Consider the following 15,979-nt stretch of genomic DNA (forward strand, 5'->3'; position numbering starts at 1 on the left):
ATGTAGCATTAAAAAAAAAAAAGAGAGAGAAGAAAAATTAAATAAAGCCCCCAAATTAATGTTTCCTTCGTTACTTTTGTCATGTTCTCAGAGCTTTAGACGTGGGGGAGGAAACAGTATTTTGTGTCAACTTAGATTATGGCATAAGGAAACTTGCAGCCTTGTTTCAGGATGAATTTAATTTTTTTCTCCAAAAATATTGAATCCAAACAACCTCATCATGAGTCTGATAGACATAAGCGTTCATACTAATGTGTTGGCTGCTGAGGTACCAGGGAACTCCCCATTTTTCAGTTCACTTGGGGTCAGTAATGAGTTGAAAGTAAGGTTTAGGTAATTTTGTTTTTAAGCAAAATGCACAAGGTCAATGTGTTCTAACACGTTGAACATCAGCAGATGAAATAGCTTTTGAGCAGCTAAATTACTCTGTATTCTTAGATGCTAGGTCCAAATGCCATTGGTGACAGAAGTTTTTGTAACACCTGTAAGGATTAAGATCTGTCTTCTAAAAGTGACTTCTTCCATTCCTTTATTATTCCTGTAATTTCTTGAGAAAGCTGTTTGGGCTACAGCCTGTCTGCTACACTTGTTGACCTTTATATTTGTTCCACTTGTGTCTTGAGGGTTTCCCACTTTGCGAGTGCAAATCAGTTAGATTTTATGTGAGGTTTGATAAGAAAATAGAAGGAAAAAACATCTTGTGTTCATCTTAAGGACAGAGCTCTGGAAGTACCTCTAGAAGGCTCAACAGAAATGAGAGGTGCATCTTTAGCATTTTGAAATGTTCTAGTGCCTTGTCTGCTCAGGATGGACATGACAGAGCTATTAAAATATGCCTGCAAAGGGGCAGAGAAGATGGGAGATAAGCTGGAAAGGACAAAACCGTGAGTTTAGTGTAACAAATTTACCAGAATTTATCAAGAAAAAAGATACTTCCTGGGCAGTAGAAGCTAATAAAATCTTTTACATGAGCTCTTTGAACAAGTGATATTGTAAAATTAGTTTTCATGGCTTTCAAGTATATATTTGAGCAAACCTTTACTGAAGGCAGAGTGACCTATGCAGTGGAGGGTTTTTTTAAGAGGCCATAAATACCTTGCTCTCACTAAAAACATGTACCCAGAAGATCTGGATTCCTAATCTTCAGCTGAAAAACAGCCTCCAAAAAGTCTGAGGGGAAAAAACAAAACAACTCTTTGCAGTGTAAAGGAGGAAGATTGAAGCTTTAAACTGGTCTCTTCTCAGTATAGCTGTAATAACAGTCCAAGCAAATTTTACAGACCTTGTTAGCTACCAGAGATGGTTTTGCTGGCACAGACAGCTCCCAGATGAAGGGGAATCCTTTGTGGCTGTCCTCCTCCCACTGTTCAATAGTCACTCTTGGTGATCTGTGACAACTTGGAACTTCAGATCATTTTGCAAGCAAATTTGTTCCTGTTGTTTGCACTCCAGGATTATAAAGAGTTCCCAAAAAACATTGACGCTTTGCTAGATGCCTTACCAATGTGATCAAGGAGACCAACAAGCAGAGCACCTTGGTTAAGGATCTGTTGGTAACAACTGTAGCTTACAGCTGGGGCCAGCTGACACCATCAGTCCTAAGCAGGACTGTGAATTTAACTGCTTGTATCTTGGAACTTGAAATTCTGAGTTCTTTGCTAACCGTTTCTGACAACAGACTGAACAGACAGTGGCACTGCGTTGTCTGGGTAACGCTTTGCTTTTGCTGAGCTTAAAATAAAATGACCAATGAGTGGAATCCTTAGTACCTGTCTGCTAAATCAGGCCCTTCTTTAGTATGCAGCTGAAAGAAATCTAAGTCTTTTTTTTCTTCCAAGGTTCCTAGAAGGCCAGTCTGTAGATAGTTTGCAAAATACATTGAATGAATGTGCTTAAGCCACCTGGATCTTTTGTACATTATTCCTTACCTGATGACACCAGAGCAAACGTTTCCCATGAAGTAGTCATGGAAAGTGAATTATTCTGGAGGGCACTGTGTATCCTAGGATGTTATGCATGAAACAGAGTTTCTAAATAAGGTTATTGTCTGGTGTCCTCACACAACACCAGCTATTAGAAAATGTAATTGATATATGATAGTAGAAATCAAATTATTACTTAATCTAATTCTTGTCCTTGCTGTTGTTTTAGGATGCCCATTTGCATTTTTTTAAAGAGACAGTAGAGGCTGCTTATATAGTCTTGGTTTTGTGGAGCTCTACGCTCCTGTCTGCACTCTGCAAGCAAATTTGGCACAAATAGCTATCTAAAATGTCTTGAAGCCTAGTACTGGGAAATGAATGGAACATGGTTTCTACTACTTTCACAGAGATAGTCATATCTTAAGGCAATTATTCCATGCAAGAGGGATCACAGCTATTGCTCTGCACTGGCTGTTGTCAGCTGTGAGTGTGAGCTGGGCACCCAGTTTCAAGTTACTGCCTGAGGGACTGAAGAGCGAGGTAATGCCATATGTGTCATGTTGAGGGGGGTTGATGGACCATAATGTAATTCCCTAAAAATACAGGATTGTAATAGCCTGATGGTAGAATTCCATGTTACCTTTTTGTCCTGAAATGCTGTTAGTGGGATAAAGTTGGACTCTCACTTTGCAGATTGATGGAGTTTCTTCTCACCAATAAAGTATGAAGGGTTTCTATTCGCTTCGCATGGAAACTTGCCGTTCTTGTTGTAATCTTGACTTAGCAGTCACCATGTTCACATAGTGGTGTGCACACAAAACTGGACTGTTAATGTCTTAAGATACTTAAGATGTTGCAGTTGCCAAGTGAAAGAAAACTGTCATTCATTTTCTTTAGAAAATGTGCAAGACCCTCATCTCTTCCTTGGAATCATCACTCCCTTAATCCTCAGCACCATAGTGACTGAACTGTAGTATTCTGAGGTTGTGAGACTATACTTCTCTTGCTCTACATGCTGTCCTGAAATGCCATATCCTGAGTTCTGTTTTCTATATAAAGTAACAGGAAAAAAAAAAAAACACAATCAAAAATCCATTTTTTAAATTAAAGAACATGTAAAACAAGCACTCTGAGCTTTGTGTCTGTGGTGGCTGTGTTACAGCTGCAATAGAACTTCACAGCAGCACTAGAGCTGCTCCTCCATTGTTTGAAAACTGATTAGATAGAGTCCATTGCTCAGATCCTCAAGAGCAAGTTGGGAAAGGACAGGTGATGAGTGCTTTTCAGTGTACATATTTAAGGTCTTTTCAGCAGTCAGAAACACTTAAGAAAGAAGAAACAGATCTGCACAAGAGTGAGACCACCCCAGTATTGCATGTGGAAGTTCCTGTTCTTTGCAGTCAGATACATGCTTACAAATGCAATTTACTAATTAGAAGATGCTTGTTTAGACCAATGGTTAGGCGTTTTAGGAAGAAACAGCAACTATGGAGCAAGGCTGTGTGCTCAGTGAAACACAGCAGTCCCAAGATACGCTTTGTTGAAGGATGACAGAGCGATCCAGTGTCAGTATAAATCGTGTTGCAGTTAGATAAATAGTGGGATTGTTGTTCAAGCAGGGCAGTGCTAATCCTTTAACCACATCCAGTTAAGATTTCTTTATGTTCTGCAGACAGCTTCACCTATAGTGAATCACTTTGTCTAATGGGTGTCAGTGCAGAAGTGGCATTATTCGTTGTGCTGGTACTAAATTTTATTTTGACTAGTTTCAGAGGACAAAGTAATTGTGTGTTTCCACTACTCAAATCTGCTTAACTCTAAAGTTTTGTTTTATTAAGGAATTGATTTTGGTTTACTGGATAAGGGTAGATTAGTTTTTAAAATAACACAAGAGCCACACTGAAGTCTCTCACATGTGATACTTAATAGGCATCCACTAGCACATGGCCAAAATGACTGTATGCCTGTCAGTTGCTTTTCCGTGCCCTGTGACTGCATTTCCTTTTACAGAAGTCTTTACACATTGGTATTTTGAAGACAAAAACTTCAGGAAACTTCCACGTAGATCTTTCTGTCTCTCTATCCGGGCCTCAGTTTGTCCTGAATCTTCTGCATGAGTGAAAACTAGAAACAGGACCGCTGATTCTGTGAAGGCAGGAACAAGGCTGCTTTATCTTGAAGCAATGTGAACTTTGGTTCTTTCCTCCTCTGGTCTATCATTAGAACATGGCCTTTTGCAGATGGCCAAACAAAAGAAGTTAAGAAAACGAATTAAGAAGAATTAATTGAAGCTGCATATTACAAGTTGCCATTATATGTCTGGTATTTCTGTTTATGTTCCTGCATTTCATTCTTATATAATAAGTTCCTAATTTTGTGACTTTTTTTTTCCAAGATCTTGAAGTGCCTATAGAGAGCTGAAGAACAGCCCATGGTGAAGTAGTGTTCCCAGTTTAGCTGTACTTCATTATTTTTTTTTAATCAAATCTTTTTCTTCAGTGGGTAAACTCACAAGATTAGAAAAGCCTCTTGAACTCCCTCATGTTTGAGTTGGCAAAATTCCCACACACAATTATCCATACACAACTACTTTTAAAAGGCCTTTATTAAGGCTGTACAAAGTCAAGCACTCAGAAGTTAGGAAGTGGCAAACTCAAGTTTGGCCACTTCTTGTGATTACGTTGCAGTATCTGATCAAGCCTTCAAGTACCAGGTCAGAAAGTGAGCTAAGGCTGTCCAGAAACTGCCCAGTTCTGTGTGCCTGGCCTTATGTAATCTTAAGTTCTCTTAAGATATGTGTAATTAGGTTTTTAGAAGTTGAACTTCAGTGGCATTAGGTGTAACTCAGGACAGAATCCTTTGTGTTTTATATAACAGAACCCATTCCTGGCCTAAGCTTCTGGTGTAGTGGTGAGGAACTGAGCTGAAGCAGCACTTTTTGTTTTCACATTTCACTCAGAGGCCACACAAAAGTGTGATTGGAGCCAGGAATTTCTGTTTCAGATCTGAGCCCAGAAGAGCTTTTCTGTGAAGGCTGTAGATTCTCCTGCCCAATTTATTTTTTGATCTGTTCTGCCTGAGCTGTCAAATCTCACTCCATTCCCTCCCTCAGCCCTTTGGTTCAGTCCCAGTCATCCTTGTTCCTTCACTGCTCCTTGGCAAAGAAACCAATGTTCAAGCAAACAGCTTTAAACAGCTTTTCTTCTCTACTGTTTATTTTCCATCTCAGTCTGTTCCTATCACCCTCCTATTCTTTGCTCTGCCTGCCTGTCCTGGACTTTGGGCTGATGGGAGTACTTTGTGGCTGCACGGGGGCTGCCTGCCAGGGCACTTCCTTGACATGGATGTCCCACTCCGTTCCCAGATGCCTTTTCCCATCCTAGTCAGCTGCTTACCTTTCTGCTTCCTCTTTCATCAGATGTGTTCCTCTTTGCTCTGTGTAGAGTTTGCGTTAACAATCTCCTGTTTGCCTCCAGCTTTTTTCTACAGTTTCAATGCAACATATTTATAGTAAATAACAGGTTTTTATTTTCAGTGTGGATCCTTTATCAAGAGAAGCAGTAGCTTGGTGCTGGCAATATATCTAAAAGTATTTTAAAACTTTTATGTGTGTTTTGTTTCAGTTTAAGAATTGTTTGGGAAATTGGCAATGCAAATTTCAGGTGTTCTAGAATTCTAAGGTATTTTAAACAGCGGGACATGGAGATAGCTAATTGGAAAAATAAGTTACTGTTAATTGAGCTGTGAAGAGGAGATCAGACCCATAACTGTGCTTGTCCAGCAAACTCAGCTTATGCTTGAAATTATTGTGCCTGCTAGAGAAGCAGAAAATTGCAAAGGCAAACTTGTCTGAGTAGCTTAGGATATTAAAGAAAGCACAAAAGACTTTCATGCCCAGGGTCAGTGCAGGGAGCTAGCATTTGAAAATCCATTTACTTTTCTCTGCTTTTTGGAGTAGCTAAAAAAGGATTAAACTTTTGGAAAGTATTATATAAGGAGTGAATGGGGAAGAGTTTTCCACAACACCTGTGCCTGTACCATTGACTTTCGGCTGCAGCTGACCTGCTGGTGCACGTGGCTTGGTTTTTCTTCACAGGCACAATAAAAATGTATGTATTTATTTGACAGTTGGAAGGTACCCAGCAGTCAAGACTAACATTCATTGTGTCCTAGACCTGTTTTTGTAATGCAGTGTTAGACGTGAAACATGAAGTTGTTTAGGTTTGTCTTGTGTCAGGTAAAGAGATTGCAGAACTGTAAGTTGGAATCCTGGTGACATTCAAGCTAGGCATACAGCTGTGCAAAGCACTAATAAATGTAATTGGTGCTTCAGAAGGGCACAGCTGAGCAAATTTCATCTCCAGTCTGGTAGTGAAGAGGAAATTAGATAGGAAACAGAATTAGAAATGGCAGTTTTCTAAGTGAAAGGTATTAAATGGACAAATACCCAATAATTTTGCAGTGGAGAAGGAGGACACCTCACCAAGTGCCCACCCAGTGGTGAAATGAAAGGAAAAAAATAGATCTAAAGTAATACAAAGCAAATAAAGGAAGCAGACAGTGACTGACTCACAGAGAGTCATGGAGTGTAGAAAATGAGTAAGAAAAGCAACAACCAAAGGAAACCATACAGGTTGGAGTGCTTGGAGGAGCTGATAAAAAGCAGAAAATGTAGGTCAAGGACCATTACTAGATGCAGGTGGCAAGTGTTTGTGATGGTATAGAACTGGAAAGGTGATGTTGTTCATGAGCAAAGCTTAATACAAAGAATTAACATCTTTAAATTCAGGTCTAGAAGCCTTGAATCAGTATTTCTAGGGAGCTGCTGATGGCACAGGATGGGAAGGCCAATGGAGTGCTTAGCCAGCCTGATACCCCCAGAGAAGGGATGAAAAAGGAGATGTGTGTTAATGAGGGAGCATAATGTCAGTCATTGCATTCTATCTTTTGTTTTTCATTTTTCTTCAGTGCACTGAGTGTATCTGGGTCCCTGCAAAGCTTGGTGTTTTCTGACTGTCACATTTCAGAGGTGGTGGTTCAAACAGAAACATAATGAAGTGGGGATGCTCATAAAAGGGTTCTGCTGGGACTGGATAGGGTTGAATGGTTCCAGGTCATTGGTGAAAATCAGACACAATCTCACTACTGATGAAATGTTAACATAGCAAAGCAGCCCTACCCAGGACCAGAGTGACTGAGAGCTCCACATGTGTTCCCAGTGCAGTTTTACGGCGTAAGACTAAGGAATGTGTCCTTGGTTTTAATTACCATTAGCTGTATGTGATTATACTTCTGTATGTCTCAGCTGTTAGAGCTGGGAATTTTGGATGCCATTTGCATATTTATATTTTAAAAGAGAAGATGAGTAATTGGAATGGATGTAAAAAAAAAAAAAAAAAGAAAAAAGATTCAGAAATTACTGGAGTGTGAAAACGCCATAGAGAGGGTGAGAGAGAAAACTCAGTTGGCTGAGTTTCTGTACCAAAATTGAGACTGGCTTGATTACAGTGCACAAGTACCTTTACAGGGAGAAAATACTGAACACTGCAGCTCTCTGATCTTGAAAAGAGCCACGCACCAAGAATCACTGACTGGCAGCTGAAGCCAGGCAAATTCAAATTGGTAAAAAGGCACAAATTCTAAAGAGAATAACTGTGTAATTTAGGAACGTTTCTCCCAAAACTGTGAACAGAACAATAAAAGTGATGATATTTATGCAAATAGCTTTTTCATGGCTTGTTTTTCTTTCAGAAGTGTACTTAAAGAGGGGAAACAGAGGACAAAGAGGCTCCTGATGAGGCTTTCCTAGGGAAGATTAGTCAGCATAGCCCTTCACTCCTGCAAAGTTACGGAGCTCTGTCTAAGCCTCACTGGAGCCCAGTGCCGGTTGGCTTGCTACAGGAGGTGGTGGGAGCTTTCTCAGGTGCTTGCTGCAGAAGTATGTGATGTTGTCTTCTAACTTTTACATCATGTTAATCCCATCACCACCTTGATCTGATCTGTGGTCTTGGAGTTTTTACAGCAGGCAATATCTGAACACTTCCTAAGTTTAATCCATTCCCATGTTACGTAAATCAAAGAAAGAAATGTATCTGCACACAAATCTCATTCTTAGGGGTAAATGCAAGGCAGGAATTGCTTTCTACCCCCTCCATGCACCCTCAAATAGAGCACAAGGCTGTTCCCTGCTCTCTCCATGGCCATCTTTGGATCCTGCAGAAATGCGGTCACAGGAACCTCTCCTCCAGGCTGCAGTGAGTGACAACTCTAGCATGGTGATAGGGAACTTGTCTGCTGAAGAAGTTCTGTCATGGGTATGCCTTACATGAGATGCAGCTGTGCTACCCTGATCTTGCCCCAGTTGATAGCACCTCATCAGGGACATCCCAAAGGACAACCATGTTCTTTCAAGACGCAGTTCTGGTTCTTCAAACATTTGCCCATGGATCTCCACACAGTAGCAGCCAACAAAACACAACAGCCTTTAGAAACAGAGAGGTATTTTGCCTGCTGAACTAAACCCTGGAGAAGCCTCCTTCTCCCCTGACTGCAGAGGGAACTGAATGCAAGGTAGCCAAACTTGGCCTTTTTGTGTAACTGTTTATGTGCATGATTAATGTGTGATCAGGCCTGGAACATGTGAACATGCTGACAACATTTATGTCACAATTGAATGCATTTAATGAGCATCTCATTTGAATTATTAGTTAATGTACAGATCTCCCAAAAGTATTTTTATGTTATAAACCCCATAATTTATCTAAATACAGGCTGCAAGTTCATAAATACAGCATTAAGAAGGTAGCTATTGCATAGCTGGTTTAACAAAATACCCTTTGTGAGTAAGATATATAGGCTTATTTGGAGAGAACTTAGCTACTGGTAGGAGGGCTTCTCCAAGTAAGTTATATGCTTCTTGGCTGCAGCAGACAGGGAATATAATTTCTGAGTTTGTCCTCCTTGTCAGTAGAAATCAGTGTGACCTGACTGAGCTGTCTGATTTGTGTATCTCCTCAGCCCATTGTTCACTAGAAGCAGATTTATAAAACATCTTTACAGGGATGAGGCTGGAAGTGACATCTTGATTGAAAGGAGAGTTGGATTATCAACTGGCATGCCAGTACACTTACTAAAAAGGAGGCAGTGAAAATTTATGGCCCAAGAAGACTTGGAAGCAATCTTTTGCTTTCCTCAGTGCATGGCAAGTGTGAGCTCCGTTTGCCTAGCAGTGTTTCTGTCTGCTGGACAGGGCTGGCAGTGACATGAAGCTACTGCTGCGGTCCCACAGGCCAGTACTGCATGGAAAGCCAGAATAAAGCAGTGAGGATGCCATGTCTGCAGCTAGGTATTGCTGGAGGTTGGAGCATTTGTGCAGAGAAATGTTGTCCATTTCCTGTATCTTCGTTCATGCTCAGGGTCAGGTGTAACAGTCTATGGAGGTAATGCTCTGAAAGGGCACACACTGAGTGGAGCATTGTATGTTGCACCTTTGTGTGCCTACATAGGCAGGAAAACTGCAGGAAATGTCTGTAAACTGAGAAAGGCAGGATGAACTGTGCCCTTATCAAGAACACTTGCTGACTGTCTACTGCTGACTGACTGCAGATTAAATTTGCAAGAACAGCAACAAGGAGTATGATGGGAGGGAACTTAACCTCAAAGAAACTCAGCAGCTGACACTTTGGATGGTTGAATTACATCTGAACCAAGCTCTTGGTTAAATCTTAGCAATGTCAAAAGCTCAAAGCAGCAGCTGTAGTTGATGTTGCTTTTTTCCCCTCATTGCCAAATTCTCTATCCCAATGTGCAGCGCATCTATGTCACTACATTAAACATGTATGCAAAGAGGGGAGATTGGGCAAAAAAGCCACAGGACAAACAGCATGTTGTAAGGAGTATCTTCTTGGCTTCATCCACTGTTGTTGGCTGTTTCTAAAAAGTGTTTCCAAAGCTGAGTAAAACGGATTCCAGATGTGCTCATTTGAAGGCTATAAAAAGCACGCTAGCACCAAGACTATCTGAATTCCGTGCTGTACCTGAACAGAAAACTAGTCCCATCTTAAAACCAGAAGTGCTACAAACAATAAAAAGGCCACAGGCAAAGGTTTTAGTGCTTCATTCCCATTAGCATCATTCTTTCCCAAGTATTTCAGACTAACATAGCTGGAGAATTCCCCTGACGCCCCCGCACACTGAATCAGAGGTGCCTGATAGGAGGTGGGTCTCTTGTCGGGGCTGTCTGGGCTGGACCCGTCCGTGGGCCTCTCGCCGATGTACAGCAGGCTGCGGTCTCTCGTGTCGTGCTCCGTTTTGAAAAGCTCATACTCCGTGTGGGGCAGCTTGATGCCCAATGCCAAACATCCATTTGTGGGGGTTATATCCTGCTCCACCCCAGCACTCCAGGAGCTTGTCAGCCCACAGCTTCCAGGTTCTGAGGAGTTCAGCATCATTACTGTCACCTGGTCCATCGGTGTCACCCGAGCCTGAGTGACTTTAAAGGCCAGCTCTGTGCCACCTCTCACTTTGGAGGAGGGGATGCCCTGGGTGTAATGCCCAGATGCATAGATGGTGAAGGTCGGCTGTTTGCAGAGCGGGTCGGAGTAGTGATAGTAGTAACCTTCCCAGGTGTGGTTGTGACCATGGAATATGAAGTACCTGGTCAGGAAAAGCACAGCAGGTCGGACCTCGCAGTGGGTGCTCACCCAGCTGCCGCTGAGCTGCATGGGAAGCTGAGCCCTAGCAGGCAGTATGGGTGGGTGGTGCTCATCAGCTCTGTATATGATCCCACAGGCCGGGCAAGGATGCACGTGGTGCTGCAGGAAACAAACAATCACAGGTTTGTAAACTGATAAGCAAAAAAACCTTCTTGGAATATTAAAAAAGCTCAAACTCCCCTCTTCCACACTAGGGTGTTCAGCTGCAGTGAACTTGGCCCGAGACATCCAAGCAGATTAAGTGAGATAAATCGCTGCCTTGGCTCTTTGCTATTCTGGTAGCCAGGAAGGACAGTCACAGGGCTGTACCCTGAGGCTGTGCTCTGCCTGCTGCCAGGGCTGCTAAGGACAGGCTGTAGGGAGGGGGACAGGGCAAGGGCAGAGCTGCTGCCAGGGCAGGGAATGCTCCCTTGGGCCACTGAGGTTGTTCCCCAAAAGTCTTCTACTGCAAGCTGTGCACACACATGGGTAAGGACAACAGTGGTGGGGGATATCAGCTATACTCCTGCGTCTGCAGTGATTCAGATAAAATGCTGCTGCCTTTTCAGCAGTGAGAAAGCTGAGAGCTCACCCTGAGGAGGCTCCTGTGGCCAGACTACACCACACTGATGGCAGCCTCTCCAGGACAGTCAAAAGCATGGCGTGTCCTGCTTCCGTAACCCTAATCCTGCTTCCCCCTCATCCCCTTCCTACCGCAGCCCTACAGACCTCTGCCCACACTCCTGTATCTGCAGCTGTGTTTGTGGGTCATGTCCAGGGGCAAGTGGGGGGGTGGGAAGGGAGGTGAGGGGCAGGGAACAGGAAAGGGGCAGGGGTCTGCCAAGCAACCAGAATGGGCACTGCACTGGAGACAGAGAAAAGGACCCTCTGCAAAATGAGGCCCTGACCTTTGCTTCTCCAGCTGTGCTATGTGCAGAGCTCTGAGTCAAACCAGTCCTGCAGCTGATCCAGTGCCAGGAGGGGGTTTGTGTAGGTTGGAACTTTTCTTGTACTCCATATATCACAACTGATTTATTTTTAAATAACCAGGGTTTGAACATTATATCGTTCTCTAGAACACGAGCTAATCTTTACTGAACTGTCATATGCAACAAGGTTAAATAACTCAGTAGTTAACTGTAGGGTGGGTAATTTACATGCAAGTTGATTGGAGTCTACTGTAATTTAGTCATTTTCAGCTTGCTTTACTGCTACTGTCACATTAATGAGTACTGACAGTACACAGTACATTATGGCTAAATAATCCCAGAAGTTGGCAAATACATGTGCTCTGCTTAGACAGGAAATTCTTTGATAATGAAAGGTAATTTGGGGAGAATGGGTTTCTTTAGAACAGATATAAATTTAAGGGGGGAAGGAGTGATATTTTCATAAAGAGGGTTAAAAAATATTCCTAACATAGCTCTGCAACTCACCAGCACCAGCAAATGGGTGTTAGTTCAGAGCAAAGAAAAATCCTGTGTCCAATAAAATTATCACCACAGACATGAAGCCAAAAATGGGACTTGCTTAAAGCAGTTGTGTGAAGTTATTTCTAATGTATGGCAGCTTCTAATTACCGCCAAGTGGTGACATCATGTGCTGGTCCATTGGAGAGCTGTTAGCTGATTAATTACAGTGGGTGAATTCAGAGAGTGAATTTCAGTATCTTTAGGTTTGGTTTTAAATTAACTTTTTAAAGTGTTTATGTTTACCATCTGGTTTTGCTCATATATATGGTTTTGGCCCAAGATAACACAAGTTGAACCACTTTGAGAATGTTACTTCTAAAGGGCTGAGGGGTGTTGCTCTGTGTTTTTTGGAGTTCTGTTTCTGCAGTTTGGGGCATGGGGAAATGTTGCCCCCAGAATAAATCTATCAATTCAACTCTATCTGGTACAGATCTGAGAGCTTTTTTCACCCCATCTTACTGCTCAATCATTTCTGAATTGATTAGCTATGATTCAGATGGAAATGTGCTTTCCTGGAAATGAACTAAACTGCTGCAAAATACAGTAAGATGTAAAATAAAATACAAAATAAAAGGCAACCAAGTCTCCTGCTTGGTTTTATTTATGTCAAAATGAAAGTTTGATTTGTGTGTAATAACATAAATGCATTCAGGGCAACTTCTTTTTCTAATAGCATTACACCAAGGACTAATGATTTAATGGCAGATGTTGCTTCTTGCTCCTCTCTTAGCCTGGAGAACACAACAAAGAGCAGAAGAGGGAGAAGGACAAATGACAGAGCAGGCAGTCTCTAATGATGTACAGCCTAAAGCTTTCACTGATTTTGGTGTAAGAAACTAGGAAACTGCATTTCTAGGAACACACAGAGCCAAAGAAAAGCCACTAACTCCAGGCTCATGCCAAGGCAGGCTTGTTGCTGGTGGTAGTGTTGCTGAGTTCGCACCCACCCTGGTCCAGCTCTCCCGGTAAGGAAGCAGATGACCCCTGTCTACCACCGAACACAAGACAGCATCCTGGGAACCCACACTGCAGCCCTTCCATCCTCATCTGTGTGTCCTCAGGACAGAAGGGGCTATGTGCAAGCAGTATTTTAACGGTACGGAAATCACTTGTACTCGGCAGAGCTCATGAACCGCATAAAAGCATCGACCTTACCACAGCGCTCTGCATCGGTCGCTGATAACCAGTTGGTCGGTAGTGGAGCCTCTCGACCCACTCCGTGTGAATGTCCCCCAGGTACAGCTCCTCCACCAGCCGGCTCCCACTCTGCTGGGGCTGCAGCAAGGGCTGGTAGTGCTTCTCCACCCGCACCAGACTGAGTTCATGCATGGTGAAGCCCAAGGCAGCTGTGCAGTCACGCTCAGTCTTGGCACTCAGCAGTTCATAGAGGACTCCAGGAGCCCAGGTGCGCCCTGGGTGCAAGAACCCACTGCAGCCCTCACTGGAGGTCTGGTTGATCCAGGAGGCCACCTCCTGCATGGCTTTCTGGCTGTGGAAAACGATGCCAACTTTGTGGAGGTGGTAGTCGGCCTCGGTGGCCCCACGAGTGATCCACGAGGCCTGGCGCAGCCGGAGCTTGCCCTTGATGACCAGCGTGTAGGAGGGGTCGTGGCAGGAGGGGTCCCAGTAGTAGAACTGGTAAGCCTTGAAGAGGCGGTTGGAGTAGAAGAGGTAGGATCGGGTGAGGAACTCTGGTCCTGGCCGCACCTCACACCTGGGGAGGAAGGCAGTCCTGAGCCACCCACAGCTTGTGGTCCCTGGTACGCATGGTCAAATCTCTCCCCAGGGACACCCAGGGTATGGGAGCAGAGGGACAGGCATGGGTGGGAGCAGAATCATGGGCAAGAGCCTTCCACAGCCAGTGGCCACCCTTGGGTGATTTTAAGACATGGGCATCTGTTACCAAAAATGGAACAGTGCTGGAGAGAGGACCTTGTGCTCTATGCTACATGCCCCTTTGAGTCAGGTGAGCTCAGCGGCTGCACCCTGATGGGGAAGAGAGGGAAGAGGCTTCAAGGGCATCCGGGACCAAGAGGACCTCAGGCCTCCCTCCAGCGGGGTGTGGGTGTTTGGGGAAAGGGCAGAAGGGCACAGGCCTTCTGTGGTTCAGGGATTCGATTCCTCCATGTCGCCTTGCCCAGCCCAGCAGCAGGAGCAGGGCAGGAGCACTGCGGAGGGGCTGGGGGCTGGGCCGAGGCCGGGGGCGCGTTCCCAGGGGTCCTTACCCGGTGGAGACCCATCGGCCCTCCAGGCGGGGAGGCAGCCGCGCCGCGATCCTGGCGCCGTCCTGCAGGTGGCGGAGCTGCTGCCGGCACCGCGGCTCCCAGCGCAGCGGGGGCTCCGCGGCCGCGCAGGCTGCGCGGGGCGGAAAGAGAAAGACAGGGGAGGCCGTCAGCACCGCCGAGACCAGCCCGCTACGCCCGCCCCGGGCTGCAGCGCCCGCCGCACCGCGGCCCACTCTCCGGCCCTGCGCGGAGCTGGACAGGGAGCAAAGGAGGGGGGTAAGGCTGGGGGCTCTTTTGGGGCCGGCACCGCCTGCATGGGGCTGCAGATCCCCAGGGCCGCCCTACACATCCCCGGAGCTGCCCTAACACATCCCTGGAAGTGTTCAAAAGCCTCAGAGATGTGGTGCTGAGGGACATGGTTTAACACCAGACATGGCAGAGATAATGGTTGGACTCGATGATTCTAGAGGCCTTTTCTAACCACAACAGTTCTGTGACTCTATGATTCTACCATCTTAAAGTCTTTTCCAACCAAACTGATTCCACGATTCTATCCCGTGAATGCTGGGACACATCCTGGGGCTGCCATCATTCATCCTGGGTTCCCTGGCACATCCCCGGGTCTGACCTGAGGACAGATTCAGTCCCAGGCCAGAAGGGCTGCAGAGATCTGCAGGCACTGACAGCAACAGCTCAGATTCTGCCAAGGGCTCAGCACTTGCTTTCTCAACAGCTTCGCTGACACAGAAACATTTCAGACACTACTGCCTAGAAGAACTCTTTTGCCTGCATTAGCTGGAAGAGCTAGCTGGAGACTGAAACCCTAAGGGGTTAGCTAAGCTGCAAGCTCTTAGTTAAGGATACAGATTTTTATTTATTTTACTGTTTTCCAACTTGAGTTTCATCTGAATCCAGCTATTTTTTAGATTAAATCTTCAAATACCACTGAGTGCTCTTTGTTCATGTTCTCCCTCTTTCTCAAGCTATTGTTGAAGCAGTAACTGGAACAGGGAATTACAGCATGGGAACATTAGACTCGCCTGTCGCCCGCCATAAGGACAGTAATTCTGTCACTTACCTCATTTCCCATAACAACGGATGTTATTGGCTTAGGGAATGTGTGAACACTCAGCTAAATCCTGAAGACCTCTGCATGCACACATATACATGTACATGCATTGCTATATATTATTCACTCTTTACTTAAGCAAACTTCTGTTGCACTCATTGGGAGTTTGCTTCAGTAAGAAATTTGAAATCTACCTCAAAATGAGCTCTCAGGGAAGCTCCTCCTGAAACCCCAAAGACTTTTTGCTCTCTTACAACTGTCCTGCCTGGCAAAGCCTGGTCCCTTGGCCTGGTGCTGTGCAGCCCAGGCTGCCTGGGCTTTATGAGCCCAGCCTGGTCCCTTGGCCTGGTGCTGTTCAGCCCAGGCTGCCTGGGCTGTATGAGCCCAGCCAGGGGTTGCTCCCTGTAGCTGTACTTTGCAGTTTGCTTAGTAGCGTGCTGGAAATTTTCAAGCCATCTTTTATTCACTATGTTTAGGACATAGTGAATAGGTTAGGCTGCCTTCCATCCTGTTTATCAGCTGGAAAGAAAGATCTAATATATATTAACATAAATGTATTACTCTCCCATAGAGTGAGGATGCTAAGTATTTGCAAACC

General features: G+C 44.6%; 1 protein-coding gene across 1 annotated transcript; it reads right to left on the reverse strand.

Annotated features, from left to right (window-relative positions):
- Positions 1-9,970: 9,970 nt before the first annotated feature.
- Positions 9,971-15,395, reverse strand: APCDD1L (APC down-regulated 1 like). Its single transcript, XM_054391737.1, has 4 exons — positions 15,391-15,395; positions 14,313-14,564; positions 13,243-13,801; positions 9,971-10,735 (listed from the first exon to the last, which is right to left on the reverse strand). The coding sequence occupies exons 1-4, from the start codon at positions 15,393-15,395 to the stop codon at positions 9,971-9,973; spliced, it is 1,581 nt and encodes a 526-aa protein (XP_054247712.1).
- Between the last annotated feature and the right edge of the window lie 584 nt (positions 15,396-15,979).

This window comes from Indicator indicator, chromosome 24 (assembly GCF_027791375.1).
Source record: "Indicator indicator isolate 239-I01 chromosome 24, UM_Iind_1.1, whole genome shotgun sequence".
In the NCBI taxonomy this organism is placed as follows: domain Eukaryota; kingdom Metazoa; phylum Chordata; class Aves; order Piciformes; family Indicatoridae; genus Indicator; species Indicator indicator.